At 39.5% G+C, this 23,409-nt stretch overlaps 1 protein-coding gene across 1 annotated transcript in view; it reads left to right on the top strand.

Annotated features, from left to right (window-relative positions):
• Positions 1–23,409, top strand: part of Sipa1l1 (signal-induced proliferation-associated 1 like 1) — a 333,975-nt gene that overhangs the window by 272,375 nt on the left and 38,191 nt on the right. The window contains exons 12-13 of the mRNA XM_013013587.1: positions 3,866–4,135; positions 19,858–20,004. Of these exons, the coding sequence (XP_012869041.1) occupies positions 3,866–4,135; positions 19,858–20,004 (417 nt within the window). The remainder of the gene's footprint in view (positions 1–3,865; positions 4,136–19,857; positions 20,005–23,409) is intronic.

Genomic DNA, 23,409 nt, shown 5'->3' with positions numbered 1-23,409 from the left:
TTTAGTGTGTTGTAAAAATAACATTTTTCTGGATGTTGTACTCTTAATGCACCAGGTTTTGGAAAAAAGCACTATAGATTTAATTCTTACAACATTTAATCCTTATAACAATTCTGTGAGGTAACAGGATTATTACTCTTCTGGTCTTAAGACTAAGACTCAAGATGGTTTGTTAGGTCTAACTTGAGATTGTTGCTACTGTTTTTAACACTCTTATAGTTCCTTGCCTTAAATGCCAGTTAGTAGTGTGGAAATGCTAGTAAATTGTCTTGACTTGTAGTATTGCCAATTCTCATCGGGCCAGGATTCCAAAGTGGCTGATTTCAAGCTACCTCTGATATCTGTGGGGACAACCAGCTCCTGCAACCTAGTGCAGTCAGCTCCTATATACCAAGAGCAAGTGAGCTGCATCTGTGCCTCTCCCTGCACTGCTAGGAAGTACTCTGACATCTTTTTGACCTCCCAGGTCAAGTACATGTTGGCAGGTGCTGGGACTAGAGGCTGGATAAAGGCATAGTGGATCCATGTCAGCCACTTTTCACTGTGAATTCTATCAGTGAAGCCACTATCTGACTCTGGGTTGGAAGATAGTATAGGGATGCCTTGGAGAACTGAAATCCTTCTCCCTACTCCCTTTAGAAATGATTTCAAAGCGAACAGTTGAAGCATTAACACCTTGTTATAGTTTTCAACAAAATACGCTAATGCTTTTCTGTCATTTTTTTTTCTTCTCCTCCGCACTTCACACTCCCACTGCTGTTTTCCTAGCAACTAATTACTCTGTTCTTTGACTAGTCACTCTTCTCTTTGTCAGCCATTCTTTTAGGCAGGTTCAGAGAACAGGCCTTGCCCATTACCCACTGCCCCACAGTTCTTGGCATCACCAGGACCCTCAGGGTCCCAAACAGCCAAGGCCATGTTAATGTCATACAGACTCCTGAGATTGTGGGATAGCCAATCATTTTGTAAAGATACTTTTTAGGGAAAAAAAATGAAAGCTCGTTTTACAGGAACAAAAAGGCACTTAAATAACAAATGTAAAATAGGGCTCTTGTCCCAGTTCTAGGAAAATAAGCATGCCCTTCTGTGAATTGCTTCCCAACTAATTTTTTTTTAACAAGAGAAGAGATAGGGAGAAGAGCAAAGTTCCTGAGCCTCTACTATGTAAAGTGCATTACTTTTCTTTAAACCCTCATAGTAGGTTTGTTTCCTTTAAAATGATGAGAAGAATGAGGCCTGAAGGGTGAAGTATCTACCCAGAGACTGAACAGCAGTATCTGTGAGGACAGCAGATGAAAGCAGTCTCAGTAGTCGTGTCAGAATAGTCTTCTGTCCATCATGTTCTCATGTCCGTCCACCTCCTCACCTCCTCTTCTCACCATCTTCAGAGTCTGTGACCATCACTGTCTATGACCTCTAAGTCTAGAAGTCATCCTTGACAAGAGGAAAAATAACCTAGCTAACAAAATCAATTGCGATGTTCTATATAGAATTGCAAGGTGGGGGGTTAGGGGGGCAGTGGAGAACCTTTATTCTGCAGACACTAGCCTGCAGTTCTTAAAGAAGGCAATCAAGGGCCATTCAAGAGCTAAAAACAAACAGTTATATAAAAAGACCAAATTACTTTTTTCCGGGAGATTTCAGAATCAAACTACTTTCTAAATAAGAATAGGTTGCAGAGTGTTTTCTTCCTTTGAAAGTGGGAAAGCATACTGCTTTAGAGGTAGAAAGGCTATTGGAACTCATCTAGTTCAAATCTCAATCTTTGAGTTGAAAGATGTACACTTTCTCCAGACCCCTAGTTACATGGTTTCTAGTGTTAGAGCTGTACTCAAAACATAAGGGTGTTCAGAACTGGAGCAGTGTCAAGCTGTTATATTCAATACATGGTTCATTTCTTTATATTTCATAGTTTTAAAGGAAAAAGGAGAGAGTGATGATAAATAACAATGAAAGGAGAATGAAAAACTGAAAAATAAAATGAGGGGATGATGTGGCTTTTTAATTCATTTATAATTTCAGAGGGTTATCTTTTTGTCACTTTTAGCATTGAAATTATAATTCCTGCTGACCATAACTTCTCCTAGGCTTGTAATAACCCAGCTTGTTTTTCATTCCTTGATAACCCTCAATTCCTCAAGTCCTGAATCTCTGGGCTGCAAATTGCTGTCTGCCTGACACTGACCACAGCTGAAGAATATCCCTGCCCCTAATCATCTTCAAGCTTCTGTAAACTGCCACCTGTATGTGGTTCTAATTTATATAAACTCTGCCCTGCTGGAGGTTGGAGCTGCTCTCAGCCCTGGGACAAGGTAGTCACAGCCAGCCAAATAAAACTCCTTGAGATCTTTGCCCATGCTTCCATGGATTTTCTCGACCCTGAGGTCATTACATTGGTTCCCTGACTGGGAAAATCCATTTGGACAGCACTGGACCTTGGCCCCCAGCAGTCCCCTTGTGGTGAATGCCTCAGACCTCAGGGGAGAGAGCGCCTCCCTCAAGTGTCTTGTTTCCTGAGGACCAGTATGGATAGGAGTCACCTTCCAGGGGTGAGTCTATGTAGGGGTGCATCTGAGGAGACTCAGTGGAAGGCTGGATGCAGCACTACTTCCTGAGTCTGAGGCCAGAACTAATCTAGCCTGACTTTGTCTTTTACTTTGATTGATCTAGTGAAAAGCCTTTCATTAGTATTTATGTGTAGTATTACAACCCAACTTTATCTTTGTTCTTCAGTGTACTGTCTACTTCTTTATTTCTTAAGTCATTCTTATGTTTTGCAGATCCTTAAGAGAGCAGTAAGCCAGGAGTGGGTACCTTGCCATGAAAACCATTTGGGTTACATAGAGTGTATTATTAACATTTATTCCACCATTTTTACCTTCTATTAGAGTCATGTGTTTGGCTCTCATTCCGTTTGTCTCGAACTGAAAAGTCTTTAGCTCTAAAGTACCCTGCTGAAGGGCTCATTCATAGTTGATGTTATCCTTTCTTTCCAAATTTTCCCACTTGTTACCCAGTCTTTACAATTCCTTTAAAGAAAGGAAATGATCTTCCTACTTAGTGATGAACTTCAAATGCACCTTGAGTTAATACTTTAGTAGGAATGGCATTTGCCTGCCAAATTAATAATTGATTGCACCTCCCATTACTGTTTGGTTATAAAGCAATGGAAGGTGGGTTCCTGGGTCCTGAGGGTTAGGTTTCAGGTGATAACATAAAATGAGACTAAAGAAACCCATTTGCTTGCTGTTAATTTCACTCAGACTGTTCCCTAGAGCCAATCCTGACCCTGAGAGGTTTCTATGAAGGAAAGCAGAAGTCTGATTTTAGATTATACTTTGTTCCCTGGGGATTTAATAATTACAATATTTCTATAATTAGGTCTTTTCCCTTGCTAAGCTAAATTTAGCTTTCTGTTTGGATTTCAAGATTTCTCCTGACTTAATTTCTTGACTCTTGGGACCCTAGCACACTTAGAACTATACCTTCTCATAGGGCCTCAATTGTAATACTCTGAAAAGACATGTCAAGCTGATTACATATTTCCTCCAAGACTGCATGCTGCAGGATCTGCCTCTTTACCCAACTGGTCTTCCTCCTCAGATCTCCCACTGTGATCTCGGTTTCTGGGTTTTTTTTTTTTTAAGAGTCTCAGTATTTCAGGCTCCTCAGTTGAAATTCATTTGGAAAACACTAGTGTAGTAATTGCTGGGATTCTGATTTTTAAGAGGAAAATAATTACGTGGCCTAAAGACTGAAAGAGGGTTAGGAACAAGACGAAATTTGGGATTCATGTCAAATAAGACAGAGTGTATTGTTTCTCTCCCTGTTCCTCCTTCCTCCCACTCCTCGTCCCACTCTATAGGAGTTGCTCGGAAACCTACCGCATGCCAGTGATGGAGTATAAAATGAATGATGGCGTTTCATATGAGTTCAAGTTTCCCTTCCGAAATAATAACAAATGGCAGCGGAATGCTAACAAAGGTCCTCATTCACCTCAAGTCCCATCCCAGGTACAGAGTCCCATGACCTCCCGGATGAATACCGGGAAAGGTGATGGGAAAATGCCTCCTCCAGAAAGAGCAGCCAACATTCCTCGAAGCATCTCCAGCGACGGACGCCCACTAGAGAGGCGGTAAGTGCACCTTCAAAAGTTTGCTAGAACGCTCTAGCCCTGAATTTAAGCAACACTTTAGATTCATGCACATGTTTTTAGAAATCAAAACATAAATACAAGATGGATGCATGAATGACTTTCAAAGCATGGGGGGTTTCTAAAGCTGTTGGGGTAAATGAAGCTGTACACCCAGCAGAACATTCAGCCCCATGTGGTAGTATTTATTTGTGCTTTGCTCTTTATTTTCTATTTGGTTTTCAACAAATTATCACTGTGTACTTAGCACCACATGGATTAGAGTGTAGGAGACTCTTTGAGATGACAATGACTATATTATCATTTTTGCCAGTCTTCATTGTTCCAGGGCAAGTGATAAGATAGGAGCATCTAAATATAGCGTTGTTTGTTTGTTTTTTATGGAATATCTGTGTTTCTCTTCATTAAAGAAAAATATTCTGAGAAAGGAAACCTAGAACAACACAGCATATTTTTCATTATTCGGAAAGTAGAAGAAAATAGTCAGTAGAAAGTGTCATGCAAGGATAACACAAAAACATTCAACTCTGAATTACATAAGCAAAAGAGAAGAATGGAGGAATCCCAGAGTGTAAGGAACCAAGGATTGGTGATAAATTGAATGTTACAGTAGATTCCTCACGAAAGCATGCCCAGTGAGTGCTTTAGTTTGAAATTAACTGTGAGATGCAGCACCTTGGTCTAGACTGAACTCTACCAATAAAATTATACTAGAATAGATGCTTTCAAAATGTGGATAACAAATTGACCATCAAGGTAGGGATTTTTTGTACATTTTTTATTGTTAAAATGCTGTACAGAGGGGTTATAGTTACATGAGCAAGGTAATGAGTACATTTCCTATTGAGCATTGTTGCCTCCTCCTTTGTTTTTGTTTTTAAAGAAATTCTCTGTGAATTTAGTTTCTCTAACTGTGAATGCTAATGGAGGTACCAGTTGATTTGGACAAATATGCAAGTCACCTGGTGAGAGCAGCCAGCTTCTTTCTGTCTACTACTGACCTGTGCTCTTACTAGTACTTGTTCTGTCACATCTCAGGATATTTGTGTGGAAACCATTATAAGCTAGGGAGAATTCTGTGTTCCAGGAACTATGTTGGGTAAGAGAGTCCTTGTGGAAGCCAAAACATGATCCTTACTCATCTGAGCAATAGAACCAGGTTCAGCAAGAATGGGATGTCACTCTTATCCGATAAGCATAAGTAGTCCTTGGTCTACTGCAGAGCAAAAAGCAGGAATCAGAGAAAGTACACTATGAGTTCTTTTTATCATAGTCTGGCTTCTGTGCTGTTGTGTGAAACATAACCCATTTCAACAACAACCCATTTCAGAATAGTAGAGCGCACTAGAAATAATTTACCAAAACAAATGCACACACAAATATTGGCTTTCTAAAATTTCTCATTTAATCTCAGAAATTTATTCAGAGTCTTTGCAGCTTATCTCAATAAAAGACTCCACTCCCAATGTAGCCCATTCCCATCTGGACTCCTCTTGCTTTCATTATTTTTGAGGAGGAAATGCATCCAAGAGATCTCTGAATAAACTCTTTGTTCTACATATTTCAAGCTTGGCTTCTTCCAGGGTGTGTCAGCTGTAATTCATGATTTGGCCTACATTTTGAAAGATGAACCTAGGAAGCCATTGTTTAGAGAGGGACCTTTTTTCTGCTGTAGAATGATCTAGGGGCTTTCAGAAGTAAAACTGGTTGAGGCATTTGCCTTCACAATATTCTGTATGATAGAATGATGGAATGTGTTTTGATTCTGTGTTGAATTTAAGTTCTGCAACAGAAGCTGAAGCCTGTTGCTGAACAAAAGTTCAGGAAACTGTCTTTCAGCAGTGAAAATATTTCTTGTGGCTAATTGTCTTAAAATTCTAGCAGCTTGTCACAGGACTACTTTCTTTTTCTTTTTATCAGATAGCTCCTGGGATTCCATAGGAGACTCCTGGGTATGCTTGTGCCTGCTGCCCATCTTAATTCTACCCAGGGGAAAGGGCATCTCATTGCTTACCTGAAAACAGGAGCAGCCTTGTGCCTCTGAGCTATGAGGATAGAAGAGGCAGAGTGATGCTGTATTGGTTTGAGGGGAACATTTCATGCTGTTCAACACCTTCTCAGGCTTTGTAGTATGTCTTTGTATATCTTAGGTTACAATTTCAGATTGTAGGATGGAGGACTTGGAGATGGCTTTTAAAATCTCAGTCCTACGTTTTCAAGCTGGTAGGAGTCATTTGGCTCATCTTAATGTTGAAGTACATGGCTACTAGATGGACAGTCTTGTTTCCTATTCGAACATTCCTAGATTTCAGTAACATCAGTAACATGCAATTTCCATTTTAAGTTTAACTTCAAAGTCTAAGAAGGAACAGTAGAATATTGGGGCATAGAGTAGACATTCATGAAGAATACTCCTTAGTGCTTTATGAACCTCCAGGTTTGTGAGGCTCACACTGGAATATAATCTTCTACCTGGAATGAAATGGAAAGTATAGTCATTACTCTGTTACTTTGCTGGAAATAAAATGTCTCACCTGAGATGTGAAAGTGTGAAGCTCTATACTGGAGCTTGCCTTATTTACTTGGTATTTTCCTGCCCTGAGTGCCAGTTGGAGTTGTGTCTGGCATACACAGTAAATAAGACATGGAATTTCCAGATGCGTCATAAATAGTCCAAATGAATGCCAATGGTCTACTATCCTTTGAATCTTCCCTTATAATTGTCTCATTCCACTCATCTTTCTCCCCCCAGAATGTTGAATTGAGAAACCCAGCTATGTTTAAGCTTAAGCTAGCATCACTCTCAAGTCTCTTCTGCTCAGACTGTACAGTCCGTCTGGTTTGTTCACCCTGGATGAGTCTAGCATAGTTCATTTTGGATGAAAATGTTCATTTGCTGCTTAGAGAAACCTAGTTTTTCTATCATTGTATGCAAAAACTGAGATTTGGAAGTCACTAAGGAACATTTCTTTTAAATTTGTAGACTAAGTTATTTTCTTTAATACCAAGGTCACGATTTTTATGACATTAAGATTTGAGTTTTTAGCAGTTCTTCAGCTAGATGGATTCTGACACATCAGAACTTCAAATCTAATTCTATGTGGTTTTATGGTCCTCAGGTGGCCATTGGATGACAGAATTTCATCGAATTTCTGATACTAGTATTTTTAACATAATATTTAATAGAGAGAAAAAGAGGGGGGATAGGTTGGTAGATAAATAGATAATGTGATTTGATATTTTGGCCTTAAGTTTATTTAGAATTTCAAGGTAGAATGAGAATCACATTGACCATAGGGGATTAGTAATAAAATCCTGATCTGGAATAATATCCTTGAAAAAGTCTAGCCATTTTAGGGGCTTTGTATGAAGAGCAAACATAGTAGTTGATGTTAGATTTTTTTTTTTTTGTTGGTCGTGGGGCTTGAACTCTGGGCCTGGGCGCTGTCCCTCAGCTCTTCAGCTCAAGGCGAACGCTCTACCACTTGAGCTACAGCGCTACTTCTGGTTTTCTGGTGGTTTATTGAAGATAGGAGTCTCACAGTCTCTCCTGCCCAGGCTGGCTTTGAACCGCGATCCTCAGATCTCATCCTCCTGAGTAGCTAGGATTACAGGGGTGAGCCACCAGCGCCAGGCTTTGATGTTAGATTTTTATCAACAATTGCTGTAGCCTACACTTTACGTGGATCACAGTTGTAGGACATGACATGAGGACCCCTATGTTGAATTGAGAGCTTTACTGAGGCTACTCTGGTTAAGTACATTTTGATTTCCATATTTTCCAATGCACTGATTATTGTTCAGTATGTAGCTTTTTTGACATTGTTTTCAACTTCCTCTCTTTAAATTGTTTCCTTATTATTATAGTTTGGGTGAATGATCCCTAAAGGACTAACTGTAAAAGTTTGGTTCTGAGGATGGCCCTATTGGAAGATACCATGAACTTTTAAGAAGTGAGGCCTATGGTTCTTAGGTCTTTGGTGGTGTTCCTTGCAGGGGGATATTAGGATCCTTTATAATCCCTTCTTTCATTTTGCTTTCTGACTTGAGATGTGAGCACCCAATTCAGTACTCACCTGCAATGATTGCTGCATTCGCCAGAAGATCAAACCAATAGAACTATTTGGGCTTTGATTTGAACTGTGAGCCAAATAAAGCTCTTTTTCTTCATAGATATCCGCTCTGAGGTCTCCCATAGTAGTAATGTGAAGCTAACAAATATATTGTCTTCCTAAACTTTATTACTGTTTATCATCAGTTCTTTGTTAATTTTTTGTTCTCCATGATAGTTTCATTATTTTTCTTTAATTCCACACTATGTAATAGCTCTAGATAATTATCTACTTTGGTAATCTCAGCCATCATAAGTATATAAGCACTCCCTTTAAAAAAATTTTTGAGGGAAAAAATCATACCTGTGTCTTCAGTGGTTGGCTCCCCTAAAATGTTTAATGTACCTCACCTTTTAGCATTCTGCCTAAGAATGAACTCATACGTAATAAGTAAGCCTTCCTGTGGTATTTGAAGAATGTTTTTTATAACCCAAGATTCATTTCTAGTTATCCTACTTTTTTGCTTGATATTTTCTTTATAAACAAATGTTACTGTTCCTCAAAAAAAATTTTTTTGGACTTGTACTCTATAGTCCAAGGTGACCTGCAAGTTGTGTTCCTCCATCATCAGCCTCAAGTAGTGCTAGGCTTATGGATGTGTCCTAAAACCCAGCTGTATCTATTTAACTTTGGCCTCTCTTATATTCCTTGAATGTTGCATAGTATCTCATTACTCACAAATTGAAAGTGAATTAAACTTCTACCTCTTCTATGTGATGATTCTCAGTGAATGGCACCTTCTCAAGTATCCAAAGCAGATCATTAGGATTCACAGTCAACGTTCCCTATGCTCTTCTTCCTACACCCAGTTACCCACAAAATCCTTGGCTCTTGTTAAATTCCCTATATTTAAGCTTCTTGTTATTTCCTCAAGAACGCTTGTTTTGTGCTAAGGTGGGAGGGGTTGCATAAATTATTTCTAAAAGCTTTTAAATATATTGACCAGCCTCCTGCTGGTCTAACAGAAATTGAGATGTTTCTCAGGCCAAGCATTTTGTTACAACCCTCTATCTTTCTTTCTTTTTTTTTTTATTGTGAGAATAGCATACAGAGGAGTTACAATTACATGGGCAAGATAACGAGTACATTTCTTATCAAGAACTGTTGCCTCCTCTTTGTTTCCCCTTCCCATCCCTTCCCATACTCCCTTCCCCCCACCCCCCACCAAAGTTGTAAAGTTTGTTTTTCGACATAACGACTTGTACATCTCATTGTTGCAATGGGTCCCCCTGTATCCCTAGTTAAATGATTTGTTTTTTCCCTTCCCCTCCACAAATTATACCAACATCAAATATAGTGAAATAGCCTTCTACCTTTCTGTATAGTGTTCAGGGTCGGGTCCAACTTCTGAACATTGCTGGTAATAGACCTGCAAGTGAGCTAGCTTGGCCTTGACTTTTCCTGCTCTCTGTGTCATCACACCTCCATACAAACCTCAATATCTGGTATGGATGACTGGTCTCTGGAAGGACTACAGTCACCCTTATGTGAATGGTTCCGCTCTACCCTGTCCATCCTCTACTCTCCCCACAGCTCAATTCCTGTGAGCCTTTTGGATAAGTTGCTTTTAATTTCTCTAAAACCCTCCTCCCATCTCTGTCTCAGTTGTTTTTCTGTGATTTTGACAGTACCAAATGCCCTTTTCATTCATAGAACATACTACATCTCCTGTTAATCTTATTTGTCCACTTTTCCAAATTAACTTGCCTTATTCATCTTTATAATCTAAGAACCAACCAGTCTCTGCCCTTCATAGATTCCAAATGAATAACTTAAGTTCAGATGTTACTCAAATCAGGAGCAAATAACAAATTAGATGACAGGTAAAAGAAAAATATTTTGTAGCATAATAAAACTATAACATTAAAACTAGATTTCATATAGCTTTTAAAGTTTTGTTGGCTAAGTTTAAGATTGTAAGGTTCGTTCTTATAAAACTGGTCTAAACTGACTCCAGATGACTTCAAATTCTTGATTGAATCTCCTATATTATAGTATATACTTGTCATTATGATAAGGTAGAAAAGCAAAGCACCATGCTTGATGTGAAATCAGTGGGCTTTGAACTTCCTTTTTCTCTCTTCAGGGAGCTTCTCATTAGGATTGAAGTTAACATGACTTGCAAGTTCACATTGTTAGATGCTGTTGCAACAGTGGGTACTATTCAGGCATTTAGGAAGTGGGCACAGCTTTACAAACTTGGCATGTCTCCCGATTCCCCTTTTATGCATAAATTCTACAGTGGCTCAAAAAATGACAGAACAATGGCTAAACATAGTCCCCAGCTTAGGCTGCAGAATTCCTACTAATCATTCCTTAAGCCAGCTATTTGGTACTTAGTCTAGAGAAGCCTTCCCGTAGGGGTCTCCTTCCTTCAGAGCCACTTGTGCTGTAGTGCTTCCCACCTGAAACAGAGAGAGGCATCAGGAAATTGAACATAGTAGGGATACCAGTATGCTAGAGCCTCCTGGGCTGAACTGATGAATCCATGTTCAGCTTCATGTTGGTGTTGGCGAGCATGTGATAGGCCAGTGAATTTCTCTGTGCAAGTTCTGTTGTCTTCAACAACATTGTGGTTACAGAAATGAATTCAAGATGCCAGCTGTGCTGAATATGAGCATAATGATCTGTTGTGTGAGAAGGAGACTTATAAGATGGTTTCTGAAAAATCATGTGTTCAACTAAGATGGACTCTGTATTCTGGAATAACAGTAAGATGATACTTGGTAGGGTGTCCTCTATGTCACTGTCATATAAACCCAACAGCTGGAACTTGTCTCCTTTAAAAGATGTTCTGTATAAGGACCACTCTGGAAAGTCTAGCCTGGGCACACATCATCTGTCACATTGGTTGCAGGCTTTGCCTAATTCCCTCACCTACTTACAAATGTACCAAGATGCATCGAAATCCTTCTCAAAATCCAGATCTATCATGTGTCCTGATATAACCTTCCTGAACTGTAAATGGCCTAAGATCTATGTCCTGTGATGAAAATCACTTAGGATAATGACAAAGTGTCCATTTGCTACCTGCCAGTCATTAAATTGCTGAAATAAAGTGGCTTTTCTTTCCTTTTGACTTACAGGAACAATTGCTGTCATTATAATGAGATAGGCCAGCATAGGTGAAGTGCTCTTTTCACCTGAATGCTCTCAACTGATTGGTGAATCACAAGAGCGTAGAATAAGGCGCAGCTTCTGTCCCAGTGCATCTGATCTGTACCCACCTCTTTAGAATTTGCAGGCTGATTTTAGGGAGCAAAGCACAAGTACACAGAGAGGGGACAATGGGAATTGACTCACAATGTTCCTATGGCTCTGCCTGAAAGTATGTATAATACTCCTGGCTTTCCAAAAGACCAAATACTGCCTAATTGTTGAAGAAAGAAAGAAAGAGAAAGAGGAAGGAAGGAAGGAAGGAAAGAAAAAGAGGAGGAGATATTTTCTATTATGCGTATTCACCCTGGCTTATAGGATAAGCTCTGACTACTGACCACACTATTGCTTTGCCTTGGAATTTCTTCCCTTTGCCTTGTAGATCTACTTCCTCGCTTTACTTAGAGTTTACTCTCTCATTCTTCAGTCATGAGTACTATCAGTCCTCTACCTGTGTCATGCTCCAGCCTAACATTGACATTGTGGAAAGTAATTTGATGCCTCACATTCCTACACCCTTACTCTTGACTTTTAGAAATGTTCTTGCCTTCCTTCAAACCCATCTTGAGTATTTCTTTCATTAAACTTCCTTTTCCATAGTACCCAGCTAGAGCTGATTGCTAACCTGCCTGAGGTTCCCCTGCACTCATGACCAGTACACTTTACTTAAAAATTATAGGAAATTATTATGGGTTCTTATTCTATGTCTAGCTCTGTTCAGTCCTTTGTGATAGGTTTTATCAGTTAATCCTCACAACAGAATAATCAGTTGGTTATTTATCCCCTTTATAAACATGGGTATAAATGTGGGTGAGGTTGCTCAACAACTAAGAGATGAAATAATTTGTACAAGGTCCTAGCTAGCTAGTGGTGGAACTGAGATTAGAATCAGCTCATGCTGGAGAGCCCGTATACTCAGTCTATGAGTAAATCTACCACCACACATAATGGAGCTCACTAAATGTATACAGAACAAATGTGTGTTTCCTGCCAGGGGGTCTAGCCACATTCACTGCAGTCAGGGCCAGCTTTATGAGCCTGCTACCTGTGCCGTTGTATAGGTCCTCACACTTAGCAGGGACAGAGTATTCTGCTGTCATCTTGAGATTGTTTTATCAAGGGGACCCACATTTTCATTATTTCCTGAATACCACAAATTAAGTAGCTGGTCTACCTGCAGTCATTGTTATTTCTCATCCTCCAAAAGCACCTTTAGATATAAAATTGACTCTTCTCTTGAGGCATCCATGATGTATACTGGGCTATTAACTCTCGCAGCTTGCCAGGAGCTGTAAAGTAATAATCCATTTATCTCAGTGTGGAAAACATTGTATTGTCCCAGCTGTACAAGAAAGTTCTGTTTTGTACATTGACCTTGTCATTTGGAAGCTTATCAGAATAGTATTTCCAGATCCTGGCTAAAAACTGATGTCAATTATAAGGTCAGGAGCTCATGATAACTCTTTTCAGAGCACATAGGAGGGCACGAAGGACAGAGGGATGAGTTACTTGAATTTGAACACAACTTGTCCAGATGTGTTCTGGATAAAATACTTATATGACCTTGAACCATTTCAGAGAGGTTTTCTATGCATAATTCCAAAAGAAACCTAGTTGATACACAAAGATGAGGGCAGAGCATTTTAACTTGGTCCCATTCCCTGGGTGAATAGCATTTTAATTGCTCAGTTGTGGCAAAATGCTGTGTATAATTACAGACTCAGGTATCTAATTTGTCAGTCATGGCTGTTATTTGAAATCCTCTGGATTGTTTAGACTGTGATTCGACTCTTTGTATTTGGGTTACAGAGGGCCTTATCTCCTTGGACTCATTTAAGCAGTATTGTCACTTTGAAGAAAAAACAGAAAATAGAAGTATAATTAATCCTAAATACTCAGGAAACAATTTTACCCGTAACTACTTGGATACCAGTAATCACTCACTGATAGATTAATAATTTCTAATCAGTCATAGTCTAGAGTGGTCAGCTTTATTAAGCATCTTTTACCTTGAAAAAGTTCTCTCTGACCAGTGAATTGACTCGTGGGAGGAATGTAGGAGCAAGAATTATTTTATTAGAAATCTGGATTATTTTGACAGTTCTCTTTTTAGTCCTGGTATGGGAATACTTCTGGGAAAATGAGGAAAATGAACTGATAGTGATCTTAGACCATCTATTCCCATATGTGTGGCCCCTTCTATTTTTCATTTCTATTTCAGTGAGATGAATTTAATATGAAAGAGGAGCAGGCATCAAGTGTTGTCCTCCAGAATACAGATGTGTTGTCTGCTGGTGCTCATGAGCTTGAGGTTTCCACTTGCTGCATCCTTAGTACCATGACAGAGTATTTGATGTCTTCTTTTTATGGTGTGAGGGGGGACAAAAAGGGATCCACAAGGAATGTGTACCATTACTTATTTAAAAACGTAAAAACAAAGGATTTATTTCTTTTCTTTTTTTGGGGGGGATGGGCAAGTTTAACTCAGAAGCTGGGCACCGGTGGCTCATGCCTGTAATCCTAGCTACTCAGGAGGCTGAGATCTGAGGTTTGCGGTTCAAAGCCAGCCCTGGCAGGAAAGTCCGTGAAACTCTTATCTCCAATAAACCACCAGAAAACCAGAAGTGGCGCTGTAGCTCAAGTGGTAGAGTGCTAGCCTTGAGCTGAAGATCTGAGGGCCAGCACTCAGACCCAGAGTTCAAGCCCCACGACCAACAAAAAGAAAAGAAAAGAAAAAAATCAGTATAACCAAATAAAAGAAATGCAGATCATGGCATTAAAAAAAAAAAAGTTTAGGGCTGGGAAAGTGGCTCAGTGGTAGAGTACTTGCCTTGCATGCATGAGGCCCTGGGTTCGATTCCTCAGCACCACATAAGCAAAAAGAAAAAAAAAAGCCAGAAGTGGTGCTGTGGCTCAAGTGGTAGAGTGCTAGCCTTGAGCTGAAGAGCTGACAGTTTACTGCTGAACCATGCCTCCAGCACTTGTTTTCACTGGTTATTTTTAGAGTAGTATCATGCCATAATTCCCATGTTTGCTGGAATCATAACATATGTTGCTACCACATCTAGCTTTCTTCCATGGAAATGGAATTTCTTTTATTTTTCTGGCCTGGATGGTCTCAAACTATAGTCCTCCCAATCTCGGCCCACTTGATATGGGATGATAGGCACATGCCATTGTTTCTGTCTTTAGGTTGAGAAGAAAATCTTGAGAACTTTTATGCCTAAGCTAACCTAGAACCACATTCCTCCCAACTTCAATCAAGCAACTAAGATTATAGGCATGAGTCACCAGCACCCAGCTCAAAAATGTTCATTTCTTTTTAAATTGTATTTTGTTTCTGGTGAGACTAGGATTTAAATTCAAAACCTTGTGCTTGCTATACTTGGGCTCTACCACTTGAGCCATTCCTACAGCCCTGTTGCTGGTTATTTTTGAGATAAGGCTTTAGAACTTCTCTGCCAGGGTTGATCTGGGCCTTCTGCTCTCAACCTTCAAAGTAGTTAGGATTGCAGATATGAGCACTACCAGCATGCAACTACATTTGTCTATTTCTTAACTAAGAAGAATTTTAAATGTAGGGAAGAGAGACCTCTGAAATCAATGCTAAAACATTTAGAGAATTCCTTTCCATAGAGTTGAAAGATCTCACAGTAGCTGAGTTATTAATATTCATTTTCTAAACCTGTTTGGTCACTAGCTTTAGATTTTTGGGCCCTCTAAAGCAGAAAGATCTGGATTTATCTCAGAAAAAAGGACTGGTGACACTGCTGTAATTTAGTGGATGTAGCAACTCTTAATTCATAGTTGCAGGGTGTGGACAGGGTAGACAGGTTGAGGAAGTCAGCAAGCTAGAAGCCAGTTGGAGGAGACTGTTCTTTGTCAGCACACTTTTTAAAGTAGAAGAGCAGCATGAAGGCCAAGTTCTAGCAATAAGTATCATTCAGCCCTTTGGTAGAAGTAGATTACCAGCATCAAGGGAGTAGTGCCTCCTCCCTGAATATGTCTGGTCTCAGATATTTAGGTGATGGCATTAACATCACAGTGTTTGGAAAGAATAGGAAGTCACAAATAGCAAGAATAAGGACTAATCTCTCTATATTTTTTTATTTATTTTTTGCCCAGTGTACTTGCATCTGGAGCTGTAAAAACATTCGGGTAATATTCCATCAGTTGCTGTATGTATGCTCTGTGTGTGTGAACAGTCAGAAAACAAAGCTACTATTGAGTTACATAAATTCTAAAGAGGGATGGGGGAATGAATGCTGGCCTTCTGGAAATGCCTTTTTTTTGGGGGGGGGATAGGGGGGGAGACAACTCCAGTAACCAGATAGAATTTTCTGATACATTTACCAAATAAAAGAACTGAGGGTTGAAACTAACAGGAGATATTTTAGCTTAATGTACGTTTTGGAGAACAGGCTAAGAAAAGCAAGCCCTAAAGACAAAGTTACATCTTAACTTTCCCAAGGAACCCTATTGTTACTTCCTTACTGAAGCATAAGCATTTTACCAGGTATCACTGGCATTTCTTGCCTATCCAGAAGAAACTAAAAAAGTTACCAGGCCAGATACTACCTTAGCCCCAGGTGTCTTCACATTCTATTGTGTCTCCTTTTTCCCCACCCCCACCCCCGTTTTTCTGAAATATCACTTCCTCTTTGCAGCAAAAGGATTTAATTTTAAAATGAAACTTATGAAATGAAACTTTATTTTAGGTACATGTAAAAGCCAAGCTCTTAAGGCAAAAAGAAGAATGGTATCCACTGTATTTGGAGTTATGCCATCTCTTAATCCTTAGATTTTTGTGTTTTTGTTTTCTTTTTTTTGTGTGTGTGAAAATACTGTACAGAGGGGTTACAATTACATGGGCAAGAGAATGAGTACATTTCTTATCAAGCATTATAGGTCCTCCTTTGTTTCCCCTTCCCTTTCCATCCTCCCCCTGCCCCTCCCCAATTCCCCCCCCCCAGCAAAGTTGTAAAGTTCATTTTCAACGTAAGGACTTATACATCTCATTGTTGCAATGGGTCCACCTGTATCTCTATTTAAATGATTATTATACCAACATCAAATACAGTGAAAGCAGGGGTTATACCATGGGGGAGGGACATACAAAGCAACAAAGAAATAATCTTATAAATGTGTTAGAAACAATCGCTTGAAAGAAAAAAAACATTTGAATACATATCTTGGGGTTCATTTCCCTAACATCAACTTATCTGACCTTTTCTGCTTGACTCAGACATATACTAGATATTGCAAATAAGGGAAACCATGGGACCTATGTTTCTTTGGGCCTGGCTTACTTCACTTAATATAATTTTTTCCAAGTCTTTGCATTTCCTAACAAATGGGGCAATGTCATCCTTTCTGATGGAGGCATAGAATTCCATTGTGTGTCTCTGTGTGTGTGAGTGTGTGTGTTTGTGTGTGTGTGTGTATATGTATATGTGGAGTCTTTTGAGGAACCTCCATACTGCTTTCCAAAGTGGTTGAACAAGTTTACACTCCTACCAACAATGCAGTAAGGTTCCCTTCTGACCACATCCCCTCCAGCATCTGTTGTTATTAGAGTTCTTGATTTTAGCCATTCTAACTGGGGTGAGGTGGGAAGTTTTTGTGGGAAGTTTTTGCTTGTTCTTGTCTTTTCGTAGATTTTTCCTCACCTTCTCCTTCAATCCAGACTTTACTTAGAATAAGTTGTGAGAAAATTTGGGAGATTTCTTGGTGGACAGGAATTATGAGGCATCAATTTATGATACCTGGATAAATGTTTTGATCTTTCTCCTATCTAAACTCATTACCCCATAATAGAGATGAGCTAGTGTTCCATTGATCACTGACTCATTATAGCTACTCCACCCAGAGGGGCCCCCCCCACCCCGGTTTCTTGGGATCTTCACTGGAGTCTGTGTGGCAGACTTCTCCTTTCTCAGACTGGGTAACAATACAAAGGTGGGTGATGTTGAAAGCAGCAGATACAGTATGGGAACAACTCTTATTCTAATTAGTGGTAGAACAAAAAGCAAGTATCTCAGACATCTATGAAAATTGGGCTTTCACACTGCATCTATGACATGAAAAAACATGGAATTAATTAGACATTAGCTACAGGGACAAAGATTGGTATTCATGATGGGAAGAGCCTAGAAACTCTTTTTCCTAGTCACATTCCCCAAAGACTAGTCTCCCAAGGTCATCTTGTTTGTCTTATTTCAAACTATTTAGAGCAGGCATTGTCATTACACTTTTTCACTATTTGTAAGTTTAATGACTTTGTGACATAATTCTACCATCTGTAACTCCATCCCTGTTTTCTTACATTTATAAAAGCATACTAACATTATCACTGTTTTCAGTTAACAAGTTGAAGTACTGTATTACTAGTAACCATCAATTTTTTGACTTGTATAGATCCACAATGGTTAAGGATCCCTGGAGTTGAATATATAATGTAATTGTGGGCCCTTGCCCCATTCTACTTGATCCTTCATTCTGAAAACATACATTAAGCACACCAAGAAATAGAGATAAATAAGGATTAGTCCTATCTTTTCAGGGAAGAAGCTAGTGGAGAGACACATACATTGAAAACCTCACTGATCTATAGGATATATTTTGATGGTGCAAAGAACAGACTTCCAGGATATGAGGAAGTTCTGTTTAATGAATTCAAAGATGAATTTGGCTTTGAAAAAAGGATTTTGTGTAAGGAGAAAGGAGAAAGCATGCATCTCAACTTGTCAGGCATGTGGGGTGCAGGTAGAGATGAGGGTGGGGTCAGGTCAGATGACTGAGAGCCCTGTATGGGTGCCAGGGATTTTTATCCCTGTAAAAGGGAAACTTGAAAAAAGCTTCTAGCATTTAGATGACATGGTAGAGGAAGAATGATAGAGAATATGAGAAGGAGGCATTGGAAATCAGCTGACCAAAAGATTTTACTGCTCTAGACTAGTGAGGAGATAATTTAGAGGATGACCATCAGGATGGAGACCAGATATCTTGGCACCTGGGTTCCTGAGACATAATTCCTACACAGTAAACAATAGTTCAATGTAATTAGGCCTGTTGATTCTGGCAGTTGAGGAAAGAGGAACCTAAAAATGGCTTCGAGATGTTTAGCTTGAGATAACAAGCAGAGGAGGGGTAAGTTGAGTGTTAGGGCCTTGGGGAAAACTATTTTTAATTACTGGTGGGGTAGTTAGGAAGAGATGGCTAGGAGACATCTGGAGAGAACTTGGAGCTCTCAACTCAGATTTGCCTCATGAACATAGATAAACTTGGGACTTACATACTTCTTAAAATGTATTCTTGTTCTTTTTCTATTAAAGTAGTTTCTCAGTGTGATTCTGTTATCCCTTATGTCACCTTCTTTGCCCGAGTCTCTTTCCTGCTGCATAGGTCCATAGGCTCACAGTGGGAATGACCTCATTCTAGTGAATCAGGTTCTATCCCAAGGCTTCCAGAATATAAAATAGGTTGAGGTACAAAGATCTTGGAACATCCTAGAACCATTACAGACTCAGGAAGAAAAGGAAACGGCCCTCTTTAATAGCAGTAGTTTAATATAGAGTACAGTAGACTTAATCAAGAAGCCTGGTACATTACAACCTGGAAGGAGTGACTTAACTTCTACTTTCTCAAAATTGAGAGGCTGTGCCAACATTCAATTTTAGAGCAAAATAATACTAACTTTTTTCAGTACCTGGTCACAATGGCCAGTGACATGTATTGACATCCTTGTAGACACCCCGTTCTCTTCTAGTGTAGAGAAGATACAGGGAGAAAATCCACTTGTCCTTCCCAAAAGCTCCAGCTTCTGCCTCAATAACCAGTGGATAGAATGAAGGGTCCATGCTGTAGCACATTTCTACTGTGAAATGATATAAATCTAAGTAAATTCATGGAGGTTCTTATGTATGGTGATGCTAGTATCAAATACTAAATAGCAAAGTCTGAATATTCATTCCAGACTTTGAGCAGTAAAATTGGACCACAAAGAAGCAAACAAAGACCGTGGCCATCTCACTGTGGTTATGTATTCTGGGAGGACTAAATTTCTGTGAGAAATCAGAATTAATTGCTGTGTTAATGTCACTTGGGTTCAATTATGCTCTGCTCTGCCATGCTAGGAGACTACACAAGTAATTCTACTGAATTCTGGCAGATTTTGGAAGCATACATGTTTTCTTGTTCTTTTCCCCCATTATTTTTTGACACCCCCACCCCCACCCCTTTCAAGGCAATTTTCCAGCTGTTCCCTTAGGGAGTTTTATGGGAAAGATTCTTTTGTAGGCTTCCAGCTGGCTTCATTTTCACTATCTCTATGAAGTCGCTGCCTTTGTCACATTTATATGATATTATCCATCATGCATTGCATTAGGAGTTTTCCTTTTGGATTGTTGACTTCATATTTTTGGTTTGCATATGCAGCCTGTCTCCGGGTTCGGACATCTATGTGACTGTCTCATCCATGGCTTTAGCAAGATCTCAGTGTCGTAACTCCCCTAGCAACCTGTCTTCATCCAGCGAGACAGGCTCTGGGGGCAGCACCTACAGACAGAAATCCATGCCTGAAGGGTAAGCATGCTGTTTGCCCCATTGTACATGATTCTAGACCATGTGACTGTCTTTCATCTGTATTTAGACATGTAAAATACAATTACTTAGTCAACCCTAGTCAATTTACAGACACTAGGAGAAATGAAGCTAATATTTCAGGTAGAAAATGTTTTAACGACTGATTAAAACCTTTTCCTATGAAATTGTATTGTTCTCATCCATCAGTGTCTACATTAGCTTCAGTGGCAAAGAAACCAAATCACAGGCATTCTTCTGTTACATTATGGATTAATATTACAGGAAGGGTTTTGTCACTTCTTAATATGTCCTCCAAAGTGAACTCAGCAGACTACTGGGCTTTATATTGCTATTAATGCAAGATAATGACAACAATATCCACAGATTAAAGTTATATGTCTCACACTCTTTAAGACTTTCTTGTCTGGGTGTGGTGGCTCATGTCTGCAATCCAGGCTACTCAAGAGGCAGAGATTAGGAAAATTGTGGTTCGAAGCAGAAAGTTTAGGAGAGTCCCCACATCAACCAATAGGTATATGCCTGTTATCCCAGCTATATATGAAACATAAATAGGAAGATCATGGTCAAGGCCAGTCCAGGCAGACACTGGATATTCTCCCCCCTCCCCCAAATAACTGAAGCAAAAAGGATTGGAGTTGTGGCTCAAGTATGCAATCTGCAAGTACAAACCTGTTAGTTTAATCCCTAGTACCAACAATAAATAAATAAATAGACTACTGTGCCTTTCCTTCTTCATTCATCAATGCAAGTGCTAAGTGCACAAAAGTAGCTATTTGCTTCCAGACAGAACTTACAAAATAGGCTGAGTGTGTACCCTATGGCAAATATCTCAGTGGTGACATGATTACATAGTATGCATAAGGCTCTGAGTTCAATCCCAAGCAAAGTATTCATGATTTTAAGGCCACTTCAAAGGTAGAGAGATTGGAAATAATTAGTAGCACAGCCCTACATAGCACAAACCAGCCACCTTTGCTCAGGGGAAGAGTAAAAGAACTATCAAACTTCCTGCTGGGGGTTCTCCCTGCACAATTTTAGAAAGAAGTCGAAAATCAAATTAGAGATATTTATAAAAACAGATATTTCTTTTCTACATTTTCCCCAAATGTATTTTTAAACAAATGGATACTTGATTTGGTTACTTTGTTGAGATTTCACCTTGACTCAAGCATGCTTTCTAACAATACCTTATAATGGGTGTTTTGCTAGTTTTTACAGCCATTAGGTCTGATTTTGTTATTGTTGCTAAATGTTTATGTTAGCAGAAAGCAGGTAGTAAAACCACTATAAAATATTGCTCCCATACTTTTTTCCCCTAGGACTCCCACAATAGCCTGTCTGAGATGCACATTTCTTATTTTAATTGTTTCAGTGACAATTAGAAAATAACTTTAGCCTTTATTCATAAGTCTTTGCAAAAGGTTTATGAATTACATATTTATTGTACTGCACCACAAGCCCAACTAATTATTTCTTGTTTTAATTAGATTTTGAATAGCCTGATTTGCCTTAAAATTAAGAGTCACTGCAACTTCAGCATTAGTACAGCACTAACATATAAATGAGCAAGCAAAAGTAAAAGCTGTCTTCTAGACTATGATATTCTTTGAAATTTCAGGGTTGGGGACTGTCCAGCCCTTGGACCATATTAAGCCCAGGAAATCATTCAGTACATGACTGGGCAAACACATAGGCTTCTTATAGGCTTCTCCTGAGCTGCTCAGAGTTGCTGGGCTGATAATTTTATATGGCCCTTGAATATCCTTATTCATATTCAAACTGCCCTTGGCAGAACAAAGTTCCCTAACCTTGCTAAATACATACCCCCAAACATGAAAATACTCATGTTTTGGTAAATTTTGATTTTAAAAGCATGATGCTAACATCTGTGCTACTGTTCAGTTTTTGTTAACAAGGTGGTGGTTGTTCCATTATATTTATTTGTTTACTTATTCTGTCAATAGTAAGGCTTGAACTCGGGGTCTGGGTATCATCTCTGAGCTATTTTGGATAAGGCTAATTCTCTACCACTTGAGCCAGAGCTCCACTTCTGGCTTTGTGGTGGTCAATTAGGTATTAAGAGTCTCAAGGACTTTCCTGCCTGGGCTGGCTTTGAAACATAATCCTCAGATCTCAGTTTCTAGTAGCTAGAATTACAGGCATGAGCTTTTTTGCTGAAGGCTGGTGTTCTACCACTTAAACCAGAGCTTCATTTTTGTTTTGTTTTGTTTTGCTGGTTAATTGGAGATACCAGTTTCATGAACTTTTCTGGATGGGCTGGCTTTGAGCTGAGATCTGAAGATCTGATCTCAGCCTCCTAACTGGGATTATAGGGGTGAGATCCCTGGTCTGGTTCAGTTGAATATTTAATAGCTAAACTTCTACCCTGGGTGGTATGGAGGCTTTTCCCATCATGTCTTTTCCCCTTGAGGTTATCTTTTACAAGAAAATTATGATACTATGTTTTTCCCCAAGATTCTCAACAATTTTTGTCTGTATCTCACTGTTGGATGATGTATATGGGTTGCTCATAGGTTAGGTTTGGTCCATAAGTCACCCGTAGGTAACATATACTCCATACCTTTTCTCCAGAAAAAATGATAGATACAAGCTGCCATTGAAGCTGGAGCCTAGTATGCTGCCAAAGACTTACAACTATCTAGCTTGCTAGGCCTCATAATAGATAGAGGGTCAGTACTTAGCCGTTGTCCATAAAGATGACATGCTATGTTGATGTCTCACACTTCAATGGCATCGTCACCTGTATCTGTGTGAGAGTCGTCTGCTTCAGGGATACTGGGTCTTCATTTGAGAGGTGAAGTTTAATAGTAAACTAGTAATTGTGCCTATTTGAATGAGGGAGAAAAGATACGCGTATACTTTGGGCTGGGAATGGAAGGTAGATTGAGAAACAGTTTTGAGGAAGACCTATCAGAGACATTAGCCCATCCTAGAAAAGAGTAGATTAACTCATGAACAAGTCTCACCTGTCAACCACATGATTGCTTTAAAACTCCTTCAGATCTGACCTTAGAGTCCTGAACTACTATGCTCCTCCAAACAGAGTCATGCTCAAACTCTTCAAATTGAAGCACTGTGTAAAATTTAGAACAAGATTTGTCTGAGCTTTTTCAAGGACAAGATGTTATATCACTGAAACCCTGGCACACACTCAAGGGGTGTGTGCAAGAACTGAAATTAAGAAGTTCACCCATATTTGAATCTTGAAACTGAAGTTTGAGGGATTTGTGTCACAGACTTAACTCAGCAGAGATTAAAAAAAAAAGGGGGGGCTGGGAAGGTGGCTCAGTGGTAGAGCGCTAGCCTTGAGCTGAAGAGCTGAGGGACAGTGCCCAGGCCCAGAGTTCAGGCCCACGACCGGAG

This window comes from Dipodomys ordii, unplaced genomic scaffold (assembly GCF_000151885.1).
Source record: "Dipodomys ordii isolate 6190 unplaced genomic scaffold, Dord_2.0 Scaffold2, whole genome shotgun sequence".
In the NCBI taxonomy this organism is placed as follows: domain Eukaryota; kingdom Metazoa; phylum Chordata; class Mammalia; order Rodentia; family Heteromyidae; genus Dipodomys; species Dipodomys ordii.
The sequence above is the reverse complement of the archived record's forward strand: the minus strand, read 5'-3'. Positions and strand labels throughout refer to the sequence as shown.